Below are 25,310 nucleotides of genomic sequence, written 5' to 3'. Positions count from 1 at the left end.
ATTCTGTCATATAGTTTATCCTCATTTAACAGTTTCAGGAGCTGCACATAAAATATGCAAAATTCCACAATTCTCTATTTTTAATTTGTTTTCTGTTTACTGGGTTTCATAAAATCTTTAATCCCAAGGAGCACTAGTCACTAAATAAGCTTAGCTATTCATAAGTTAAAATACATATTTACTTTTTTTGCATGACTGATCACCTAGACACTTGAAAATACCTGAATACACTGGTGAGTGAGTACTGGCACAACAAGTTTGAGGGTACAGGAAAGATAATCGTTAAAAAAACAAACAAAAAACCCCAAACAAGCAAACAGACCAACCCAAAAAATACCCCATCCAAACAGTGCAGCAGTATTTTAGTTTTCACACAAATTCACATAAGTGAGACCAATCCATCCTTTATATTACAGGAGAAATGGTTGAAAAGGGGTGGCAGTTGTGTTTAGTGTCCTTGTGTTAGATTTGATTTTGCTGAGAGTATGTCACTTGTACAGCTGCAGATGGTGACATTACTACTTACCAACAGAAATCTAACAAACATATTAGCTAAATTTTATGTTTTGTAGCACTGATATAACTGAGAATCAAGGCCTGGTGAGTCATGGTGGAAAAGGAATTGGAAGAAGAGTGATGTACAGAATTGTGGCTCAGTGACCACTGGAGCCAGTTCAACTGAAAATAGCTAAAAAGATTTAGCTGTGATTATCAATGCCACTTTATTTGTGACCATCTGAGCCATTGATCAGTGCTTATGAAAATGTTCCCAAAGACAGAAAGCCAAAAGTATTTAACTCGATCAGTTATTCTGCCCTGACACAAATCGTTACAAACTGCCTGATATTTGCTGTTTGCTCTTCTCCCACACATTTTACAGTGGTATAGTCACAAAGCAGAAATTGTACAACTCAGGAGCCTAATAACAACACAAATAACAAGTGATCCTAGTGAATGACCCATAATCTGCAAATGACCCAAAAGAAAATTTTTAGCAAGTAATTAAAAAACTGTGTTGATTTGGACTTTTAAACAACTATTTTTAGTGTTCTATGTTCTACACACAGGCAAATACAGATGAAGAAAAATAAAAACTATTCGCATCAGAAATAACAGGGGAATTTTTTCTGAGTGTGAAATAAAGTTAGTATATAATTGTTAGTATTATTTAATTCTCTACCTAATAGATTCAATTCTCTACCACACAGTTAAATCTGTATGTTCTGCAGCTCTCTAAAGGAAGAATTTAAAGCAGATGTCAGAACAAAAAGTGTGTACCTTCTAAAATCTGAGTATATTAGTATAAAGTCATCTTAAGTAAAAATTCATTGACAGATGTGTCTGAGGAGATTCTAAAAGCTCCATACCACTATCTAAATGACTATCTAAACCCAAACTCTTTATAAACCATAACTTTGAAGGGAACAACATACAGTTGTGAGTGTCAAACCTCCACAAGCATAGGTATGTCTTTCTAAATGATATTATCAAGGGCAAATTAAAATATTAGAGAATTAACAAAGTTTGTTATGGAAGTCTGTGTCTAAAGGCAAGAAACATGCACTATGTTCTGTCATAAGGAAAGTACTTTTCTAAATTAAAAAAATTTTTGGACTCGATTACTGGAAGACTTAGGTCCTCAATTCCTCCAAAAGTTAGTATAAGCCAGGAAATAGAATAGTTCTACAACATCCACAAGATGTCAAAACTGCTTTTAAACCATAACATTTTTGGCAGTACCTCTGATATATCCCAGTTGCCCAGCACATGTGGATCAGCAGCATGAAATCATGCTCAGACCCTGTGGCTCCAGCACAACCCTGCGTTGTGCCAATGCATGCCACAAACACAATGGTAAAAATACACCACAGTTCAAGGCAGCTGACAGAGCCATAGTCGTAGGAACCAAATGCAAAGATGTATTTAGTTTTGGGAAAAACCCCATGTTGTGTCTCAAAGAAAAGGCAGTAAAGTGTTAAGGGTGGGATGTGCTGCGACATAGCTTACAGTAACCTGACCAGACCTGCCTGGAAGCTAGGGGAGCAATCCTGAGCTCTCAGAGCTTTTCCACAAGGACATTTCTCCCTCAGAATATCATGGGCTCCTGCGGCACACATCACCACCTTTGGTCATCTGCTCTTTCCTGCAAAGCTGAACACAAGCTGTGGCTGAAGTCAAGCAAGAGTGAGAAAGCAAATACTAAGGATGAGGAAACAGCTCTGGTAAAGGCAACTGAGGGGCCAAACTATACCCAAAAATCTTCTGCTGGAAAACACTGAGTTCTATCAGCCTTTAACACTGTAACGCTGAGGTACAATTATTTTTGAGTTCCTAAATACTGAGATTAGGTATGAGAGCAGTAGCTAATTGTATTAATAATTATTATTATTATTAATTGTATACTCTATTTTTCCTGACTATTCATATGTTGAATAAAGTGTTTGCAGCCTGATGTTTCAGCCATTCTTCATTTATCCTTCACCTATCTTTAATCATGTTTATGTCTACCATATAATAATCTACTGTATGCTATCTTTTTAAAGATAAGAAAAATAGGATACCAGCTCTGAGCTGGGTAGTAAGAAAAAAACCAAAATATTTCAATTTCAAAAATCCTGTGAAGTCAATGAATGCATCAGTTAGTGACTAGATTGCTTGAAGGTCTGAACACTTCATGGTAAAGCAAACATATACTTAATTTAGAGCTGAAGTAGAAGAAAGTTTCATTTCTCCACTTAGATCTGCTAAGCTGTTTGAGCTTTAAAATCAAAATTCAGTTATATATGTGGAATTCTTGTTTATGTTTAGTTCAGGCATCTGGTCCTGAAAAAACCTGCATTTCAGAGAGTTAGGTGACTTAAGTATGCAGATTTATAGTGACAGAGACATTAGTGGTGGTAGATTTTACTCTCCAGAGGAAAATGAATGCTACATTTTTATCACAGATAGGCAGCCAGAGTATTTCTCATTGTACTTGGTTTTAATTCTTCATATCTCACACGTTCATAAACACTTTGATAGCTAATGCTTGAAATGGTGTGCTGGTGAGGTAAGAGACAGACTAATGGACAGTACCTGCAGGGGTGAAGGTGAAGGACTGAACTGCAAAACAAGAAAGCAAACACATAGTGAGTTACACACCCTGACAAAAAGCACTAATTGCAGGGCACGAGTTTCCTCTGGAAATCACTCAGGTGGGGTTGAATATCATAAGCAGCACATAACAGCTGAGCTTAAAGCACCAACCAGCCAGCAGCCAATGAGAAATGATGGTTGGAAAGATGAGCAGTGAATTTTGACAGTCACAATTGAAAACTCTCTGTGAGGACATGTTGTATTCCAAGCTGTAAACATTAGGATGAACTCTGAAGCATGATCTGTTATCCACGTTCCTTGCTGAAAGCATACACAATTTCATGATGCAACCGATGTTCACATCACACTTAGATGCAGCAAATGCCATGGGAAGGAATGAGTTGCACAAGACATGCTGTTTATAATTATTTACAGCTACACTCTTCAAGTTATAACAGACTGCTCTCAGTTCTCTCTCACCCCAACATGCCAACTCACATATGGGACTAATAATCCTTCTTTTTAAGAAATATCTAGTCTCAGCTTGTGTCCAAAGCTTTAGGTAGGACTACCTCCAAAGAGAAATAACAGCACAGCTGTCTCTAGAATGAAAAAATCTTGGGATCTAGAAGGATATTTCATGTCAGCACATGTATAAGTGTGTGAAATATATATTAATTCCTCAGTTAAAACCACCCCATCTCTCAGAGAGTAAAAGTTATTGCTATTAAAGGAAAGAAAAAAGCACCTTGGAACAAAGAACAGCCCATGAATGACAGAGATCACGTGGTGACAAAAAGTGAGGTTCCACAAAAACTGAGAAGGTCCAAAAGCCACTGGTCTCTCCTTCCTTTCTTTCCACTTTCTGATGTCTTCCTGTCCTTTCACTAAGCCAGTAGAAAATGAATGCAGCAGGAAGGATTGAAAACCAACATGGAATAGTTTCCTGCTAGTTTAGTGAGCCCTGTCAGGACACTGAGGAGTCTAACTATGGCTGCACTGAGATGGGAACAGTTTGGCTATGACTGATTGTGGGGTTTTGGCAAGCTTTTGCTCAGCTATTTAGGGAACCTGAGTCCTTGGTTCTACATTTGATAACTTGTAAATAGAAGGGCACTTGTGTAATTTTAGTGTGACATAATGTCAGTATTAAATATACTCTGTCCTTAACTGGGTAAATATTTTCTCTTTTTAAGTGTTAGTAAGAATTACAAGAGAACCTACTGCAATATTTGAAGAACTGGAGTTTTTATGTGTTAAATTAGGCTTCAGAGTAACCCATTTTATGACAGTTCACCTGACTTCCCAAAAATTCATAAGAAACCTGAAAACAGAATGATACACAAAACAAATGCTGGGGAAAGATGAAAATATTTTCCTTTGGCAAGAATATTTAATTTTCCAAATGTAGTTTTCAAAAACTAATTTATAATTGGAACAAACATTTAATGAAAGAGAACATTCCACGATGTTCTGCCTCCAAGACGAAACTGATTATGGCTTCTGCCTTGGATAAATTTTCACAACGCTTCTCTGTCTAATATGTCTTTCTTCCAGCTACAGGTATGAAGTCATTGATTAAGTACCTTCATTTATTTGCCATGCACATGGCTTCAGAGACACGGAAATGCGCAGGAAAGAAGAAGACAAAAATTCTTTAACATTCCTTGTAAGGGTCTAGTCTAACTCATATTTGAAGACACAAATTATGCTGCACAGAGTGCCTTCTGAGCAAAGGGCAAGAGGAACAGCTAATCCTCTTCGTACTTTTATAATGCTAGATGTGCTGGAGATGTAAAAATACCACCTTATGATAATGATGTAAAAATACTGCCTTATGATAATGATGAAATGTGGTACCGAGCGATGCATTTAAAGCTTCTCATACACCAGCAATTTCACAGCATACATTTAAAACAAGCATACAGAAGTCACCCAGGACACTTTTTCTCTAATTTCGATGTGGTTTTTAGGTAGGTTTAGTAGCCCCTCTTCTTTTTATGATAGCACCTGCTGAGATGGCAATAAAGTCACTGCTCTTACCAGCGTAATTGCTGAGCCCCTTCCTCTTCTTTCTTCGCCAGTACAGCCAGATGCTGAAACCCATGAGGATGACCCAACACGCACCACCAATGCCAGCTATAAAGGCAGGTTGCTTCACCACATCTGTGATTTGCTCAGTTATGCTGTTGTTGTTTTCGGTGATGACAACTTCGTTACGACCTCCTGCACAAGAGAAATTGAACGGAACGTGGTTATTTTGGATTCTGCAACACACAGTGGAACCAGTACAACAAACTGAAGGTTTATAAAGAATAGTAATGGATCGCAAAAGAATTACCCACAGTAGAAGAAATTTTAGAAGTAATAATGCACACCACAATCTCAGTATTCCTAGAGTAAATCCATACCCATTTTGCAGATATATATTTGGAAAGACAGACCCATAGCAAATTCCCAAGTAATCTAACAGATGCCAATCCAGAGCTATTTTTTTAGCAATATACGTATTTGTTACTTTGTTCTTCCATAATGGCAGACAGAATGCAATAATCAGAAAATGGATCACAGGAAACTAATAAAAAAAATAAACCAAACAATCAATAAATAGCTTTTTCCAAATGAGTAATCCAGATACAAAATTTTAGAAGAAGGCCAAAAATTCTTGCTCAACTCATTTTTTTTCTCTGAATGCTAGCTTCTAAATTTGAAATTAACAATAAATGCACTTTCCACTGGGGAAAGATGCATTTTCCAGCAATTATTTCCAGGGAAAAGCGGTTCATACAAATTCTAAGTGTACCATCTTTGACACAAAGCAGAAAATCGCACAATTAACTGTAAGCACTAAACAATCACAGCAACAGATGCTATTTTTTTCACCTAGAATATGCATACAAATTCTTAACATCAACCTGCAAGAAATAATTATTACTTGGAATAACAATTAAAGTGACATACATCAAAAAATTACTATATAGGATCTTAAACTGTATATTACAGCAGAAAACTGCAAATTCCAGTAGATGCTCCTGCTGGTGTTTTGCCCCGCTTTTTCTAAAAGGGAACTTTTCTAAAAGAAAAAGCTTGGCATTTGGCTTGAAAACAAATGCTCATTTAAAAAAATCATAAAAATCTGAATGGAAATCCAGGAAATGCTAAAGCATATAGTTCTAGGGCCAACACTTTCAAATTGTCAAAAATAGTTAGTTTTTAAATTAGGAAATGCAGAACATATTTTTCTAAATAAACCCCTGAATTTTATTCTATGTATGTTTTATATAAATTGCCCACATTTGCAGTTTTGAAATTTGTGAAAGATTATCCATTATTTCCAGTAAAAGCATTTATATAGCTGAATCCTTGGAATGTTTAGGCATTATTACCAGATGCCTGTATGCATGCAGAAGAGCTGCAGGAGTAGCTACTCTATTGAGACAAAGAAGAAGCAAACAATATGATTCTCAATTATGAGAGTCTATCACACACATAAAGGTAGTTGAACATTGCAGTAAAACACTGAAATGGTAGCCTGGAGAAAATTATTAAGAGTATGGTATCATTACGCCATGCTGTGAAATTGTACATATTCTTTTTCTATAATTCAGCAATGCTTAGATTTACTTCTTCCAACAGAGCAGCTCGCTGGCTTCAGCCTAAAACCTAAAGCACTCAGGGTCTCTGGCTGAAGCAGATCTAAGAAGCCTGACACCTCCAGTCCCATTTTCATGGGCACATTTTTGCAGGTGGCCTGGAGCTAACACGTTCTATTAAAGGGGTTCCTTTGAGAAGGTCCCTCTGGGACTGCCTCTGCCCAGCCCTGCCCTGCCAAGATGCAGCTTCAGGCCTCAGTGGTGCTCAGAGCTGGGCTGGGTTAATCAGGGAGAAATGCAGGGCCATGCACGCCATTGCTATCGCACTGCTGATGAACCCAGTGAGTTCATTAGGCTTCCTCTCTTTTATCATCATGTCAGTATTTAGTACTGATGACTGTCTGCTTTGGCAATCAGACTGTGCTAGAGCCTGGCTTGCATTCAGTCGTTCAGGGCAAGGAACAGAAGAGGCTCCCAGCAAGCAGAATAAGTCCCACAGAGAGGTGCTGCCTGTTGTACAAAAAGTGCACCAGCACTGGTGTCATTCACCAGTCTATACTGGCCATGCTGGGAAGCTTTACCAGCACCAGGCTCTGAGAGCCACAGCTGTCCTTTGCCATACTTGCCTCTTTTGTCCTGCCACTGCCAAAGGCCCGATGGCTTCCAGACCTGATTCAGTATGTGAGAATGAAACTGAGTGATCAGCTATGGCAAGGAAAGAAAGCAGGCAGCAGTGGCTACTTTATCTGTTTTTCCATGTTTTTTTCTGCCCATGGAAAAACAACATGGTGCTATAGGAGCACCCCAGTGTTGAAAGAGGAAGAGCTGACAGTAAAACTAATAGAAAGGGGCTCTCCATGGCATGCTCCTCCAGACACAAAATCGATTTTCTAGTAGAAATCAGCATGGGAGTTGGAGTTGCTCTAATTACCATTAACTTGCAGTTAATTTCTGTGCCCTTTGGAGGGGAGGCCAAAGCAGTGGGACAGTGAGGAAACAGGTAGTCTTGGCACTGCTTCAGACACTACCGTGCTACCAAGGAGAAGAGCAGGCAGGGAAGTACTTTGGAGATACCAGCTTTGGGAGTGGATGCTCCTAGATACAAAAATGAGTTCTTTTCACTAAATCCTCCAAAAACATCCAAGGATTCTGTCTTCTCTAAGACCAGAAAACAGTCTTTTGAAAAGGGAGGATGTGAGAGAAAACTGCAAAGTGTCTGGGAAGAGGCTCCAGTGGACTGTATGTTCTGCCTCTCTTCTAGGGGAAGATACAATCTGTCTCCAAATTACCTTCTAAAATTTGCAGTCTGGCTGTTTGCTCTGACCCTTCTGTGCCTAGCAATTACAACTGCAAAAGTAATAATTCATTTAAATGTCAAAATAATATATGCTTTATGAATTTGATCGAAGAATAAATGGAGACAGATGAATGCTATCCACTGACTTTTGATAAAATTAATATAATTGTAGGGGATTGGGGAAGCAAACAACATTAGTCTTGTAGTACTTTATATAATATATAAGCAGAAGTAATAAATAGATACCAGTGTACTATTTCATATACTGCAGGTGGTTCTGTAACAATGCTGTCAGTTGAACTAATTAGAACATAGACAAGGGAAGTGTGCGACCTGTAACGCTCCATTGTTCCTGAAGACAAAAACATAATGAAATATAATGTCTTCCTCCCATTGGAGAGTAATGAAGAACAAAACTAATTTGTCGGACCAAAAATTAATTAGACACATCAGATTCGATTGTACCTATTACTGTGAAAGTTTGCAGCTGTTCCTCATATTATTATGCCAATGATGGAATGTAAGAGGGACCAGGCCAGCTGATGAAGAGAAATAATAGCTACAGCATTAACCAGCATTGCCCTTATCTCCAATTTTACTTCTGGTTTTCCAAGTGAATGTTTTCAAGCATATCATTAGTGATCATAAAATTTTATTCTTGATTCTCTTTGAGTCTTCCATAAAATTTTTCAAGTACAGGCACAAGATTCCTCTAACAGTGAGACAATTTCTAAGTAAAGGAATAATATACCTCCTACTGCTTCCTACTCTTTTTTTTTGCTTTCTGGATTGTAACAGGTCTGTTATCTAAAATTACCGTGGGAGGCCAGTAGTTGATTATCCACCATGAAAACCAGAAAAAAAAAGCCTCGAAACATTTTCAGAAGAATGAATCTTATATTGAAAAATAACATCTCTTTTTATACACTGTACTCCATATTTCATTACTATTAAAAGTTTTTACTGCTTAGAAACACAGCTTAACTCTCCTGCACAACTGACCTCTTCTCGCTATAATTCAACATTTCTGGAGCTGTTCATTCTGTCTGTAAGTTGTTAAATGGTACAGATAAGCACCAGACCATATAGAACTTTATTACAATAACTCAATAATGGCTTCCCATTCATTATGATGTTTTGAGGTTTATTCAGTAGCTCACTTTAAATCCATGTAACCATTTTTTATAACATTTCCTTAAAAAATAATTTTCATATTTTATGATTTTGATTCCCATTCAAACATTGAATGGTGCCAACTCAATTTTTTTCAGAAATGGTATCACTTAAAGATTGTTACATTTATCAATCAAATTTATAGTCTGAGAAATAACTGCTAGCAATTCATAATCAATAGCAAAATTGGGCCTAAAGAAAAGGGAGATACAGACCATAAATGTAATAAACACATCCAGCTTCAGGCTCCCAAAAGAGAAACAGAAATTATAACAGAAACATAACCCAAACAGAAACCACTCTCTGTTACTTTTCATGTAAATGACTCTCAAATGTGCAAAAATGTCACCAAACAAACTTGTTGAAGCAGACATTCTGGGATCATTTAAGGAACAAATACATATCACTAAGAACTCTGGGAATCTCCAGCAAAGACCTTTGGTGCAAGTATAATTCACAACACATTAAATGACACAAGGCTACCCATGTACTTCAAATGCAATACACTTATTGTGCTTTGCTAGAATAAGTGCAGTGCATTTCATGCCTAGTTAGATAGACCCCTTAGTGAAATAATAATTTAAAAAAAGTTCCGGGGTCTCTTGCATTTTCAAAAATCAATTTTTTGTTTTCACTTCTAGCTATCTTTTTTGCATCTTTTATTTGGTGTTTCTGTGGCTGCCTTTTCTAAACCAAGTGCTACCTCCACTTTCACTCTTGTATTTCTGTCTCCTAGTGGGACTTCAAAGCTGAAGTATCCTAGCTTCTTTTTTGATGACTGGGGAACTTAAATATCAGTAAACATTTAAGCAAAGCTTGTGGGACAGCCTGTTCTAAGGGTCTACACATAATGGACTAGTCCATGTTTGGGACAGTGTATTGACAAAATTTTCTAGAAAGAAAATATTTATTAACAAGAGAAGTCCCCCAAACAAACAAACAAAAGACCATTAAGCAATAACTAAGTCAGATCATACACATAAAAGCAACAAAATTCCTCTGTTGTGCACTCAAAATAGGTTCTGCTTTGCACAGCTCATTTCATGTTTGCTAAACATAATCACTTCTAGTCTTCCATATTGTTCCCATCTTTATATTTTATACTCAGGAAAAATTTCCAGAGTATAAACAGCAGAAGAAATAAAATCTGTGTTTCCCTCAGGTCAGGAATTTAGTTCTGCATGGAGACAACTACCAAGAAACAACTATTTCCAAGGCTGGGATGATAATGCTACCTTTCTTCTCTAATTGGTCTAAAGACAACTTTTGCTTTGGCTTTTCTTCTTGGGATACCTGAAAAACACTGACTTTAGAAATACAGAAAACAATGGTAGGTAGTGCCTTAGGCTCCAGTGGAATGAGTAAGGCAATATTCCAGCCATTTTAACAGAAGGAAAAGGGAGCTCGGGCTCCACACATCTGCTAACCTGGAGAAGTGGTAAATTCATTTCAAAAAAACCCCAAAACATAAAATCAGTTTCACTAGGCAATCTGCATTTTCTCATATGTCTTGGGAACATACTTCCCTTCACTGTCTGCAAGAACTCTGCGGTAAGAGAAGAAAACTTCAGCAGGCAGTGGGACATAAAAGCTAACTAAATTAACTAACCAGCTCTAGCCAAACCCCGTCTTTTCCTCCACTGATTTTTATGCTTCCAGAAGTGATGTAGGAAAGCATTTCTGAGAGGAAAAAAAAAAAACCATAACACAAAAAACCCCAGGCAAAACAAAACAACAGAACAGAAAATAACTTACCAATTATTATGGGTTGTGGGTCACTTTTTACTCCCACACCTGCACTGGTGCTTGCAGCAACTTCCACGCGGTACTGGATACCTGGATATAGGCCACCTATTACTACAGACCGAATGGCTGCATCTACTGTTTTGTTGATATGAAATCGAGTCTCATTACCTAGGCACCAGATCTGGGACAAAAGTTGATGTGTTAAAATAGATGAAATTCTTCACACTCACACAATCGCGCATAGATATGACATATCAAGGTATTTCATGGCAATCGCTTATTTGGGACTTCTTGACAATCTTACTTCCTCTCCAGGAATAGCTGAAATTGGGATGATTTAGCTCAGCAAAGTATCCCAGATTAGCACAGGACCAAGCCAGCTGCAAAGACTGCTTGCAAATACCTCTGTGGACTCTGACTCTCCCATGGAGTGTAAATTCTGTGCTTACACTTCGGAGAAGCAAAGACCAGATAATCCAAGTGGCAAAGAGATGTTATACATTAATCAAAATCTTGTTTATCAAACCTTTTGTGTAAAAAAACCCTACATTTTTTCCTTCTAAATTTCCTGCTGAATAGCAAAAAGATATGAGCACAGGTTGAAACACTTCTTAAAGCACTAAAGAATAAACCATTTTCAAAATTTTTTTCAACTTCCTTTCATTGCACAAGAGGGATACTTGAAATTTCTGAAATGGAATAAGCAGAGACACACATTTACTGCTGCCTTTGTGATTAGCTACATTGTTTAGAAATCCAGACATCAGTTTCTCACTCAAATATTATCTAATTAAACTGAAAATCCACCCTATAATCACAACTAGCATTTTGTGATGAGAACAGTCTATGAGTTCAGAGTGTTGTCTCCCTCTTGCATTTTTTATAGGATTCTCCAAAGAGGTTTCAAACTAACTTCTAGGCACGTTTCTTCAGTTAATGCTATCTGCAAATACTGCTTCTGTATTACTAAAGAAAGCATCTACTACCACACAAGAAAATCAATGCATAAACAGATACACTTGCATAAAAATAACAGCAGAAGGAAACACTATTGGTGGAACCACTTCAGTGACAAACGAATGCATCTAAGCAACAGCAATAAAATCTCTACACTTATTTTGACCCTGCTCAGTGTTTTACCATACCTTATATTTTTTTCCTGTGAAATGCTGAGAAAGATTTGAAGAGGAAAAAAATTATTTTGTTTTCCTAAACCTAAGGTGATCCTATTTGCCAGCCAGATTGCATTAAAGTAACTGTTGCATTCATTCCTTCACTCCTTGTCAGTCCTGGTCTTAGATTACAATAGCTATGAGATGCCCCTAATTAAAAACATTTAATTAATGAATAAATTAACAGGCATTCTGATGTTTGAAGTAGAATCAACAGATCTACTTTCAATTTGTTAGAAAATGCACTGTGGAACTTCACCAATTATTTTATACTGTAAAATACTAGAGTCTCTGTGCTGTTATTAGACTCTCAAGGAAATACTAGACTCTGCACCATTCACTGGAGCAAGTTCACTACTCAGGCAGCCACCTAATCTAACACTGGAGGACTGTAATAGGTAGTGACTCCAGCTGGTTTTATACACAGCCCAGAGGCCTGAGCACTCACGTGGAACATGGCTTTTATTAGCCATCAGCCCACTTTGTTTCATATCTACATGCTTTGTGGTTTAGGAGTGTGCTTTACTCGTTTGCCTATAAGCCCTGGATGGTTTATATTGATTTATATTGGAGTCGGGATCAAGATTAATTAAGCCAAAGGATAATTATTAATTGATATGAAAACTGGATCAATAAAATCCTGGGATTAATAAATCTTGATATTGACTAAAAGCAAAACAAAAGAAGTGTTCTGCTAAACATAAACATTGTGAACATTTACTGCATCCCTCTGACCAAGTGAAAAGCTGGAAGAGGTTGAACCATTATCTGATTTAGAAGCCAAGCACTTTCTCCCTTCTTCATGCTGTGTTCCCTCAAGATACAGCAGGGGGAAAAAAAATCTTTTTATATGAAATAAGCTGCAGTAACCACTTCCACCCTTTGTGGGACTGTCAGGAAAGCTGCCCTGATCCATCTCAATTAAATATTTCACACTTGGTGTATATAGGCCAGCCACAGCAAGATTAATTTACCAAACCGTGCTCCATGCTGTGACAAGGCCGAACCTCACCCAATCGTTTTCTCCACCTGAATAAAAGAGTGCATTTTTTTTAATGTTGTGAAAATACCCCTGTGCAAAAGCGATCTTAGTATGAAATTACAGACTACAACAACATTTAACGCATAAGGAGTGGATATTTTGAGCCATCATAGCAAAAAAAAAAAGGAAGAAAATACAACCAGTGCAAGAAACGCTCATGTAGCAAACTTTGGATATACTAGTTGTGTTCAACCTGTTTTTCAGAGCTAACAACCTGGCATTTAAGTTCTGAAGCTTGACAGAGATAGTACTTTGAAGAAGTCTTGAATTCTCCCAGAATCACAGTCCTTTGACCTTGAAATGTTAGGATTAGCATTTTTGCAGAGGAAATAAGAAACAACACTCCTGCCAGCTTTGCTGATAGATTGAAGGTACTCAAGACAGGGACTTCACTGCCTGTCTTTGGGGTGCAGAAGCCTCTTACAAAAAATATCCCCTCTTCTTGTTTTACAGCAAGGAAAATCTAGAAAGAACTGTAAATAGCTAGAAATTACAGCTCTCTTTTCATATCAATCTCATTATGTTTTTGCTTCTTAATATAACAGTAGTAATAGTAATAGCATTAATAATAATAATAAATAATAATAATAAAATCCATAAGCAGTCAGTTGTATTTCTCCATATAATTATATGGGCAGCTGTAAATGCTGTCAGAATCTAAATCCATAAACAGTGCTATTGTTCTGTAATTCAAGCAGTCTGTTTCCCTAGACACCCAACCCTCCCATCAGACATCGTGTGTACCTTGTACTCCTGGATGACTCCATTTTGGTGATCTGGAGGGGGAGGATCCCAGGAGATGCTGATGCTTGTGCTGTTGTGATTTCCAACTGTCAGGACAGTGACAGACTGAGGAGGAGCACTTGGAGCTACACCAAGGAGAGGGAGCAAACAGAAGCAAGGCATTAATCCATTTGCTGGGGCATGGAATTTGCTGAAGCAGTGCAAGAACAAGAAGACAATACAGAAAACTCACACTGCAAGGCATGCACTTTTGTCAGGCACTGACTATGTTCAAAAATGCCCTTCTGAAGAGAAGCATAGGGATGAATGACAATGTGGAATTTGTGGCAATGAAGAATCAATAGAAATCACTCCTCGTTTATTTATAGTTGGCATTTCTTATGTTTGCATTGGAACTGTCCTCATAATTGCCTTTGTTTTCCATAATATGCATGCATAACTATGGGTATATCAACTAAGTCACATGTGAGGTTGCTTCACCTGGCCTGAAAGCTGTTTTGGTTCTTCTATTTTTACATGGTCTAATAATTATGTGAGCAGCCAACACTTAATGACCCTTTTTTGTTTGCTCTCCAGGAAGACAATACCAGGTTTAAACATGGAACTTGCATGTCCGAACTGGAAAAGGCTTAAAATGTTCATGGCTTTACATCAAAAACCAGTGAATAGAGCAGGTGCTAAGTTAGGTCACTTCTATCCTTTTCTGCCCCTAGACAAATTGCTTTCCCTTCAGAGTCATGTTCAGTTCAACCATTCACTGCTGTTTGGCTGGTCACTGCATATCAAGGCCAATTCTACAACTGCCTGCCAGCCCTGCTTGTTGTCTGGAAGGGTGAAAAAAAAATTAAAAATCATAGTTATTAGTGACCAGAGCTATGCTGGCAAAGCCCCTCTTGCAGCTACACCACCAGCAGGGTGCTTCTGGTGGCTCAGAGAAGTGGTGCAGGAGTTCTGCTATGGAAAGGTCTCCTTGTGAGCATCTCCTATATCCATACTGGGATTTCCTAGCACGGTTGCGGCTGCCAGGGCAGAGGACTATCAGTAAGGCCCTGCTCAGTCACCTAAAACTTCTTGCAGCCCTCTTCATCCTTCCCTTGCTCCCAGGCAAGGGTTGAAACTCCACCACAGTGGCAAGCTAGGCCACCGAGGTTGACTGTATCATATTAAGGTATAGTCCCTGGGGGGAAAAGCTGATGGATAGCAGCTGCTTGGAACTGGTCCTAGAATTTATTTATTCCATCTCTCCCAGTCCATCTACCCAGTCCTCAACAAAACTAATAGAAAAGTTGTGAATAAAAAAGTGTGAACTAATAAAGCAAGCATGGAGTGACACCTCTCCAGGACAATTTTCCAGTTCACAGGAGGCTGTTGCTTAGACACCTTCTGTTCCAGGGAGGTGTCTTTGTGTTTAATAAATACTAAAGGAATTTTTCTTCCACATATTTTTCATTGCTTTTAACCTTGTCTTAAAAAACTTCATCTGAAATATGAAAGTTGAATTTGAAGACTAATGGTAGACATCATATCGGAAACAAAAATATTTATCACTCTCCTGCTCCAACTTCAAACCTAGATAACAATGTGGTTTGGGGCCTCTCACATCATGTGTCAAAGTTTCCTGACTCCAGCCCCTGGTCAGAGTGACTTCTTCACTGCTAAACTTTATGGCAACAGAACTCCAGTCTTATCTTTAACAGATATCCATGCCCATTTATGGAACATGCTTTTCAGAAAAGCCAAGAGCCCCTGGCATCTTTGTATTAAATTCTAGCAGGTTTAACACAAATAAGCACAGCTACAGATATTAGAAGTGTTCAAACCTCCTGAGTCAAGTCAGATATTTCTATTGTTCTCCACAGCTTCTTTGAGGCTGGCTGTGTTCCCATGTTGGAAGCTCCTCAGCACTTGACCTGGCACAGGCTCATGCAGCTGAGCTCAAATCTTTACCCTGATAACCCTGAAAAATTGGAGTGCTGTGCTGCAAGAATCACACAACTTCAAACTAGGGTATCAGAGGTGAGGACAAGGAGCCATACAAGATTACAGCAGAAATAAAAATATTTTAGATGAAAAATGTAACACATATTACAGTCCTGGGAGGCTTCACATTTTGACAACTACATTTTCAGATGCTGGTTCAGCTGCAAAGCTAATAATGCTTGGTAGAGTCCTTGTGACCTTGCCTGGTGCAGAGAAACAGTGAACTGGAGGGGAGAAATGGAGCTGTATTGTGGACAATTTGACTCTCAGCCAGCTCGAGTGAAGCATGGAAAGGTGGCCTTGGGCTACTCCTTGCAATCATGCAAAGCATAAAATTGGTGAAATAAATAGTTGCATTGTGTATTTTATGGCATGTGAAATAATTTGCCACACAGTAAAAAATTAGCATTTTAAAAGTCTTCAAGTTATTCAATAACAATAAAACTGTGAATAAACGTATGTGTGTGATATTAATTAGAATATTTTACGTGAAAATAATAATCATAAAAATGGCAAAGCTTAACACTGCATAACTCACTTTTGGTTTTAAGTACAATGGAACAACTCACTCAAAAATATTTACTTTCCTCACTGAAACAAAAAGGGCATTCAGAAATATAATTTCCTATATATGCATACCTGGGGGGACAGGAGAGTGTAAATGCAAAATAAATGCAAAATGAATAGCATACTCTAAAATTAAAAAAAAAACCAAAAAACCAAAAAATCCTGTATTTATTTGTCTTTTCATTTAAACTGCATGAACATTCTAGTTAATATTCTACCTGTGTGTGTTGGTGTTGCTGAGGTTTTTTGAGGACATAGGATAAATCAAGCAAAATTAAAATTACAGCTAATGAATGCAGCTGTGGAAATATCGTTTTAAAAGCTGCGTTAAGGTGAGGAGATACTGACAGAAAGGAGATGATAAAAGCTAAGGAGACTTCCATTCCTGTCATATTTTTGTGATGACAAACAAGATGCAGGACAAGTACTGCTCCACAATGTTATTCCAAAGGAGATTTAACAGTGGATGTAACAGAGAAAAAACAAATAATCTGTCTCTAGAGAAAGTATGAAAGAAATAGTGAAAATTACAAAATAAAATCTTTGATTTAGTTCCCACAGTATGCATGTACACATGTTTGCATGTACCAGTTCAGCTTCCTCCCTCTGATAATATCACTCTGTAAGCTGGCACCGTGATATAAATTAAGCCACTCGTCTAACACTACTGCAGTTATTAAACAGATCACATTGAAAAATAACATTTTTAAAACCGTTTTCTCATTTCCCTTGCTGCTGGCTTGTGGAGAACACCTTGCCTGCTTCTTGACAGGTCAATTATTCCAGTGCTGAGCTTCTTCTTACAGATATGAAAGAACCCAAATCGCTGCTCATCTTTTCCAGACACAGCCAAACAGAATTCCATTTGTTACCTTCACAAGGCCAAAGAGGCAGGAGATGGATGGATACTGAACTGTGACAAATGTCTGATCTAGAGGTAAAGTCTAACTGCAGCAAAATTGATTTTTAGAGGTAGGCCTCAGAAGTAACATGGCACGTAAAATCCAATCCAGCAGAAAGCTGCCACTACCTTTAGGTCATACTTTGCCTTTACCAGGGATATTTGCTTTCATGTTTCAAAAAAACTTCCAACACTCATATCACTTTTACAAATTCTTTTCTAAAAATAGTATAGCTGACATTTTTTAAAGTCAAGTCTAAAAAAGCTCATTTTTGAAATGGAATCACAAGCAACACAGCACCTTTAAATAGACTGCCATCTTTCTTCAGTGGAAGGGGAGGAAACCACTGTCATTAAACATTTAGTTGATACTATTTTTGAAATACATGAACCCAATATAATTACAAAGATAATATGAGGAAATAAAGGAAATATGGGTAAAAGTGCATCTCCTGAATGTCTTAATTTTCTCATGGAAGTACTTAATTTTATCACCCAAGGAAGAGGAATATTTTTTTTACAGGAGCTGACATCTTTATGGTGATAATATTATGGGTCTTATGCTGACGTTTTTGAGAGGAGATACTTGTAAACATACTCCTTGAAGGTTATAGTAATCTACAAAGCAGATCCTAGGCTGTGAGTTATACATATCTGCAGGCAGGAATATTTTTTTTTTTTAATCTTCACTATGTGGAAAGCTATTCCACATGAACAAAGTGTCCTTTAAGGTAGGAAATTACCTGACAGGCTCTGCTGGGAGCTAAGGTTTATAAAAGCGAATGTCATTCCTCAAGTATTTTATATGAATAGACAGGAGGTATAAAACCTTCTTTCTTTTTCAGTAGTTAGTAATTTACCTTTAGCAAGAAACAGTTAGATGAACTAAATAAACAGTAAAAGTCAACTGAAATTGGACAAGAGGAAAATCTGCTAGTGAGAGAACAAAATCCCACATTTTAACCCCAGAAAAGAAAATTCACCTGTAGAAATATTTTTAAATTTCTCTTTTTTATGAAATAAAACCTGTGTTCAGAGTGCTGCAAACATATTCTTCACTAACTGATATAGGCTTTTTAGTTTGAACAAAGAACTGGGGACCATAAAATCCCAAATTCTAAATCAGACTTGAAAACTGCCTTCCCTGCACACTCTTCTACATGTTGCAGGACACTGAATTTCCTTATCCATAAAGTGCAAAGTGCAACCAAGTTATCTTCAGTTTTACTTCCATGTTGGCTAATAATCATAACAAATCGAAGAGAAAAGTGAGTAATAAGCAAGTCTGTTCTGGAATTAAAGAGTACTTGGCAATCAGCACTAAATTAAACCTCAGGAGACTACTGTAAATGATTAAGATGCACTTTCAATAGGAAGGAAAAAGTGCACTCAAAACCCATTGAAACCATATGAACATCTTAAAACTTCACTAGTATTTCTTTCTCTCACTTAAAAAAAAAACCAACAAAATCAGTGACATAGAGAGAAGATGAACCCTCACTGTTAGGACCATCCTACTTTTACAGGAGAGATTCTCCAGGCAAAGACTGCATTACATAGGTAGAAAGGTGGGTTTCTAATAGCAAATTATTAAAAGGACTTGCATCTTACCCCAGTGTCTTTACTTTTCAAAAAAAAACACCAAAAAAACCCAGCAGCCCTGGAGTGCACATGCTTTAGCACAACTATATACAAGGCTATATGCCATAGATATAAAAGCTTGAGCATTTCAGAAGTATAAACTGTTCCCTCTGTCTGAATCGTGACTGTTTCAGAGAGGCTTCAAAGGTGCTCAGGGGAATCCTCTGCAGTACTGAACAGGGCAATTTCATGAACACTGTGCTAACAGAAACTGTGAAGTGGTGTGCCCTTGAGACTGGAGTTTCTCTAGACTAGTTAAATATATGTCCTTCACTACTCCTCGTTTCCCAGCCAACTGTTCATCTACATTATTACCCATTCAGAAGGATGTGCTTAGTATCAAACACTCATCTGTGAGAGCTTGCATTTATTTTATTTTCAAAGTGCACACCAAGGTCTTTTATTGCAACAGCAGTGGTTACAAAAGAAGGGCTGCAGTGCACACTTTTTGGAAGACCAAAAGTCACCTGTACCTTAGAAGGATGTATCAACTAGAAGAAGATAAGACCAGTACAGCGCTTTCTCAGGGGATATTTACAGCACAAAGATCAATATTATATTAAATTTCAACATCACCTTGGTGTGTGACAAACCGAAATCACGTAGAGGAAATAGAGGTGAACACGTGCACACACAGAATAACATCCAGCGTCAGCTATGAAAGCTCGTTGCTTTTGTGCCCCTATTACCAACCTTCCTCTGTGGTACGAGCAGACTTGGATTCGCTGTCCATGCCTTGGAACTCATTGAAATAGGGGCGAACCTTGATTTCGTAGGTGACCCCCTTTTTCAGGCTGACGAGGACGGCGCTGCGCTCGGTGGGGACTTTGACCTCCAGGTTCTGCCACACGGCTGGGGCAGGCAGGCCCGAGGTCTGGCGATACAGGACGCGGTAGCCCTGGATAAACTGGGACTGGCGGTCCACCTAGCAACGGCAATAAAGAATACGGCAATAAACACATTAAACTAAACAAACAAACAAACAACAAACCACTGTGTAAAAAGAAAACAAGCGGTTGCCTAGAATAATTCTGCCCTCATCCAAAAATTCACAGTTATGGTGCTGAATTTTGCAATCTAACTAACTTGTAAGTCACTGTTGATTAATTGTCTACAAAGAGTATTTGTCTCACTTTACTGGTTATAGAATATTTTCTGGTTTGCTTTTTCCAGCTCTATATATCATGACAAATACCACCTTAAATCATAAAATGAGGCCCCCACCACTGCAATAAATCATGAAAAGAAAACTTTGGCATAATGCTTGCTGCATGTAAACTTACTAAGCACATCTTGGCTACTGATGTGCTGAAATAGGAGAAGAAAAGAAAAACATATTCTTTCAGAAAAGGACAAGTCTTTGAAGATACGCTACATGCTTACAATTAGTCCATTACTTGGCTCACAGCTCATGAAATGCACAGCAAATTAAAATAAACATAAGGCAGATGCAGAGAAAACAACCTCCAAAGACATGTGCTATTTCTTGTGTTCACAGCCTGAGCAGCCCCTCTGCATCCTGGGGTTGTGATGCTCCCAGGAGCATCATCAGATGGAGATGGATTACTGGTTTTGGTTTATATTTTATTTGTTGCTAGGCAAGCAGAGTTCAAGATTGGACCATGGAAGTTTAACAATTTTATCCTATAAATAGGATTTTTATTTGAAGAAAAGCTTTGTATGTGTTTTATCTTGGAGAGGTTGCATGCATCTATTTATCATCCAAAAAAATCCCCCAAATCAAGGCATTATGATTCTTGCACAAATTTTTCCTGAGGAAAAACACCAAAAAAAAAAAAAAACCAAACCAATTTGATTGCTAAAAGTAAACCAAACCAAACTGCTTCTGTAGCTGCCAAATAAGGAGCAAAGAAAGTGCAGCACAAATGACAAGACCATACAGCAGGCTGTTTGGTAATTCTGTGTTATAACTAAGACTCAACAAGTAGGATATTTCTTATGTTCTTGTCAATTTGCCTGCTCAAAGATATTCCAGAACTAGAGAAACATTTGTTTGACTTAAGAATAAATGAATTTAAGGCTGAAAACACAAACCATGCTCTATTATGCTCCTCCTATAATCTTGTTACAGTTTATTGAGGCATTCAGAGGGGACACAGATTCTTAGACATTAAAAAGCAAGGCAAGCAAGAAGAAAGCTTTATTTATGAAAGCAAGACAGAAATGTCTTTCATCAAAACTGTCACTGTTAAAAACCTTGCAACATATGTTACAACAACATTAAGCTTGCATTTTATAAACTTCTCTGCATTCACTTTAAGTGAATTTATGCACTGAAAGAGGGATATAACTCACAATAATAGCTTGTTAATACCGAAAGAATCAAGCTGTGTTTTTAAGAAGAACATTAAGCAGCTGTTTCCAGATGAAGGGAGTCTGTAAATCAGAGTAAACTGTTTTTATCCATGTTTGACTTTGATTAACTAAATATTTTATGGATATAAAGACTTTATGAACCTCACATTTAATACAAAATTCAGCCAAAATAATGTTTTTTCCACTTTGCAACAGAGATTTTGGACCTAAATTACAATATAAGGTTATGATGTTTAATAGTCAAACACTGAGTTTGATTCCTGCTTTACATCTTAGTTAGAAGCTACACTGAAAGATGGTATAACTTTGTTAGAACTTTCCGTTTTGTCTTTGCTCTATTTTTAAGCTCTACTGACTGCTGCCTAGTGGAGAAAACTGAAAATTCAGAATTGACTTCACTGAACAGTAGCATTTTGTTACGACAACCAGTATGGAAAGTGTTTTGTACAGCATGGCACAAACACAAACCCACCCCCAACTCACTGAAAGAGCTGGACCTCTAGGTAATATCTAAAAAATACCAATTTTCAGTCCCTCATACTTTTGCATCCGCTTCCAGACAAATTGTCCATAGACATCTTTTCCTCTCAGACCTCTAAGATCTTAAATTGAAAGACTAAACAATAGAAGGAATATGAAAGCAGAATGCAGTAGTACCACAAGGCTGTCACATTTATGGGTGCTGTAAATTAGCTTGATTTGGGGCTCGCTTGAGTTTCACAGGACTTTCAATTAGTAGCTTGATTACAACAGGGCAGGGCAATGATGATTACTCATCATTCAGAGTCTTGGAGGGTACTGACAAAAGAAAACATTACACATTTTTAATGTTTTCTATAAGCATCCAGTCACATTTGGTATCAAGGAGAGGATAGAAAGCTATCTCTCATGTCCAATTGAAGCTAGTCTGTATGGACAGGGCCTTCTGTAAGGTCCTGTTGGGAAACTACTCAGAGGGCATGTTACTTACTGAGAAAAGTGGACTTTTAAATTTTGTTCAGGGTTTCCAAATTAATAAAAAGTTACTTTTAGATAATTACATTGATTAACCAGAAGTATTTGTGAGAGGTAGGACAGTTACATTTCACATATACATGTACATACATGTGCACACATATATGTACATCTGTCCGCAGTTACACAGTCATATATAATACAAAGTGACTGTGATTTCACAATTTGCTCCATTTCTCTGGTAATGATGTGTCCTGCCACTAGCAGACTACTAAAAATATCCTTATATGTATAAAGACATTAATTCAGCTATGTAACTCCCAAGTTTGGCACACATTCACACATAAGCAGAGCTGCAGAAATATGCACTCTGGCTTGATGAAAAGATAAAGGATGTAAATGGTTGCCACTTCCTTACAAAAATTGCTCAGCGTTATTTCAACAATTGCAGGAATTCTCTGTGCTGAATACTGAGATCAGAGAATATTTCTAGTGGGTGATATCAGTTCAAAAGATCTGCAATGGTTGCCGATATAAAGACACGGCAAGAACATGCAGATGCTCCTCTAAAGATCCTGGATAGGTGGTGCTCAGCACTGACCAAACATGATCTACTTGCAGAATTGGTCATGTGTGCTCCTTTTCACCCCCTTTTATGACTCCATGGTGCAGGAGGCAACTATAAAACCATTTGTACAGAACAGGAAGCTCATTTTCCCTGCACATGCCCCAGCTGAACACTAGACTGGTTCAACGGCTATTAGGTTGTTAAAACAATGGCAAAAAATTCATAATGCAGCTTATGCTGCAGACATAAGATCTTTTCAAGCAAACCCGCTAATCTGCACGCTAAATACATTTTGCAATATGCTCTGTAGCATGCAAATTTCTATCCCAAAATATCCTAAGAAATCCTCTCCTCCCACAGCAATACACACAGCAATTCTCCAGCTGGGCAGAGTAGATTGCATGCTGTGCTGAGCTCCCTGGCACGGACTCACAGGAGTCTCTGGAAATCCAAACTGCACTAGCATTTATGCATCCTACAGGAACAAGGCAAATGGGGATGATAATCTGGAAGACTGCCTAAAGGACTTGACTCCTGAAGCTTCCAGTGAAGTATATTCATTTAAAATCTACATCAAATTAAGAAAACAGAGGTAAATAAATTATCCTTCTGCCTGGGAAGCCTCCAAAAGGCAGTAAGGATTTCAAAGCCTCAATTCTTTTGCTATGTGGAAAAACTGATTTTTTATTCCTGCTTGTGCCACAGGGCTTCTTTATAATGCCGGGGGAACATTTCATACTTGGTCACTAATGAAACTTTCAGTTTAATGCCCACTGAGGCTAGAAGTGCTGACCCATAGCTGAGGTCAGCTAAAAAAGCTCTTGAGGTATAAAATATGCTCTTGCAATGTAAAATGTTTTAATAAAAGTAAAAATAAATCACGTTCAAGGCTTAAAATTAGCCTTTTGGTAACAGTGGGCATATCTGCCACCACAAGTCTCATCAGCAATAACTATCTCTACACCTCACCTCTCTGTGTGTAAAGGTAGGATAATGACACATTTTTATCATTGTGATGTTAAATTCAGTATTATTTGTGAAGCACACAAATGTTACGGTTGAGAGCATGACAGATAAGCAAGCATGTGAGACAAAATAATAATTTTTATTCAATGCAAGGTTTCAATGGTATGAATTTAATAAGACCTGGCACCACACAGAGAATAAAGAAGATAAAAAGAAATGTTTAATAGCTCCATGAAGAAGAGATCCTCTATGTGACCAGATAATTACAGCTATATTTTAATATCTATACACAAGAGGAATAAATTTAAGTGGCAATGAAAACTTAACTTTTTACATTCCTCTTATTTTTTAACACTGACATTGTAAGCCTGATGTTCTTTTCAAAATATGTGTGTATATGTATGTGCATATTTTAAAATTGTAACACAGCCACAGGGAACTATTTCCAAACATTTAAACTCAAATTAAAAAAAAAATAAAGAGAAAACAAAACTAAAACAATCTCATAAAGGAGAGGAGAAAGTGGTGTTAATTTGCTGTGAGTTACTGCCAGAAAGTCAGTAACCAAGGACATTCCTTGGCATTCACCCTTTGAACTGCATAAAGCCAACACAAAGAGTCTTATGACTCTCATGGCACTTCTGTCCTTTTTTATGATAGCTACACTATCTATCCATTTTATGTTAATAGTGTGGACTTTATTCTCTGGATAGAGAGGGTTTTTTTTCCTAGAGACTATGGTTAATTAATTGTTTTTGTTCTGGTTGCTGGGTAGTTTCTAATTAGCTGCTTCAGAGATCTTTCTTTGTGTCTTTCTTCCCCTGGGCAATTCCAAAATGCCTCTACAGAGGTCTCTGTGCTTGTCAGGTGGCACAGGGTCACTGCTTTGAGGGATCTTCCCAGTAAGCTGGTATCCATAGCATTTCCAACAATTTGTCTTTACCTTACCATTTCTTCACTCATTGTTCAGAAGGGGCCCCAGGAAATTCATTTAAAGGAGTAAATATCACACACATACATACACACACACAAATGCATACACATAAACGTGCATACATACATATATATCCATACACACACACACACATATACATATATATATACATGCATACATATATATATATATATATATATATATATATAATTAAAATATAATGACGTTGGTTACATGGTATAAAACTGAATTCTGTTTATATTGGAGCTTCTTTTTGCAGTATATGCTAAGGCAAGGGCCAGCCTATGAATCTGTATTTCTGATAGATGCCACACCCAAAAAAAGACATGAAGGAGCACCACATGGATGTGATCCAGGTTTGCAATTACTCTCTGCTAACATCCAAATTTTCTGCTACTGATCCAATCTGCTTGGGGCAAAAGGGTTTGCCACATAGGTTAGTCAGCCTGTTCTGGAGGAATTGCAGATGAAACATGCAGCATTTTAAGAAAGCCAAGCTGCGTGTTGACATCATTGATGGCAAAATGCAGTGACACATACTCTAAATAATCTTCCATAGAAGAAAAAATTGTTGGTTTCTCTATTTATTCTAATCTGTA

General features: G+C 37.6%; 1 protein-coding gene across 23 annotated transcripts in view; it reads right to left on the bottom strand.

The window, feature by feature from the left end:
• ROBO2 (roundabout guidance receptor 2) overlaps positions 1 to 25,310 on the bottom strand; it is a 1,029,224-nt gene that overhangs the window by 57,612 nt on the left and 946,302 nt on the right. For 13 of the 23 annotated variants that reach the window (XM_072936791.1, XM_030285798.4, XM_030285843.4 and 10 more), the window contains 4 exons: positions 19,625 to 19,856; positions 13,843 to 13,967; positions 10,894 to 11,065; positions 5,119 to 5,301 (listed from right to left, as the gene is read on the bottom strand). In XM_072936791.1, the coding sequence (XP_072792892.1) occupies positions 5,119 to 5,301; positions 10,894 to 11,065; positions 13,843 to 13,967; positions 19,625 to 19,856 (712 nt within the window). Of the gene's footprint in view, positions 1 to 3,075; positions 3,103 to 5,118; positions 5,302 to 10,893; positions 11,066 to 13,842; positions 13,968 to 19,624; positions 19,857 to 25,310 lie in introns of all 23 variants that reach the window. The other 10 variants (XM_032751027.3, XM_072936785.1, XM_032751020.3 and 7 more) reach the window with 1 other exon arrangement.

This window comes from Taeniopygia guttata, chromosome 1 (assembly GCF_048771995.1).
Source record: "Taeniopygia guttata chromosome 1, bTaeGut7.mat, whole genome shotgun sequence".
Taxonomy (NCBI): domain Eukaryota; kingdom Metazoa; phylum Chordata; class Aves; order Passeriformes; family Estrildidae; genus Taeniopygia; species Taeniopygia guttata.
Note: the sequence above shows the minus strand (reverse complement) of the source record. Positions and strands in the feature narration are given on the sequence as shown.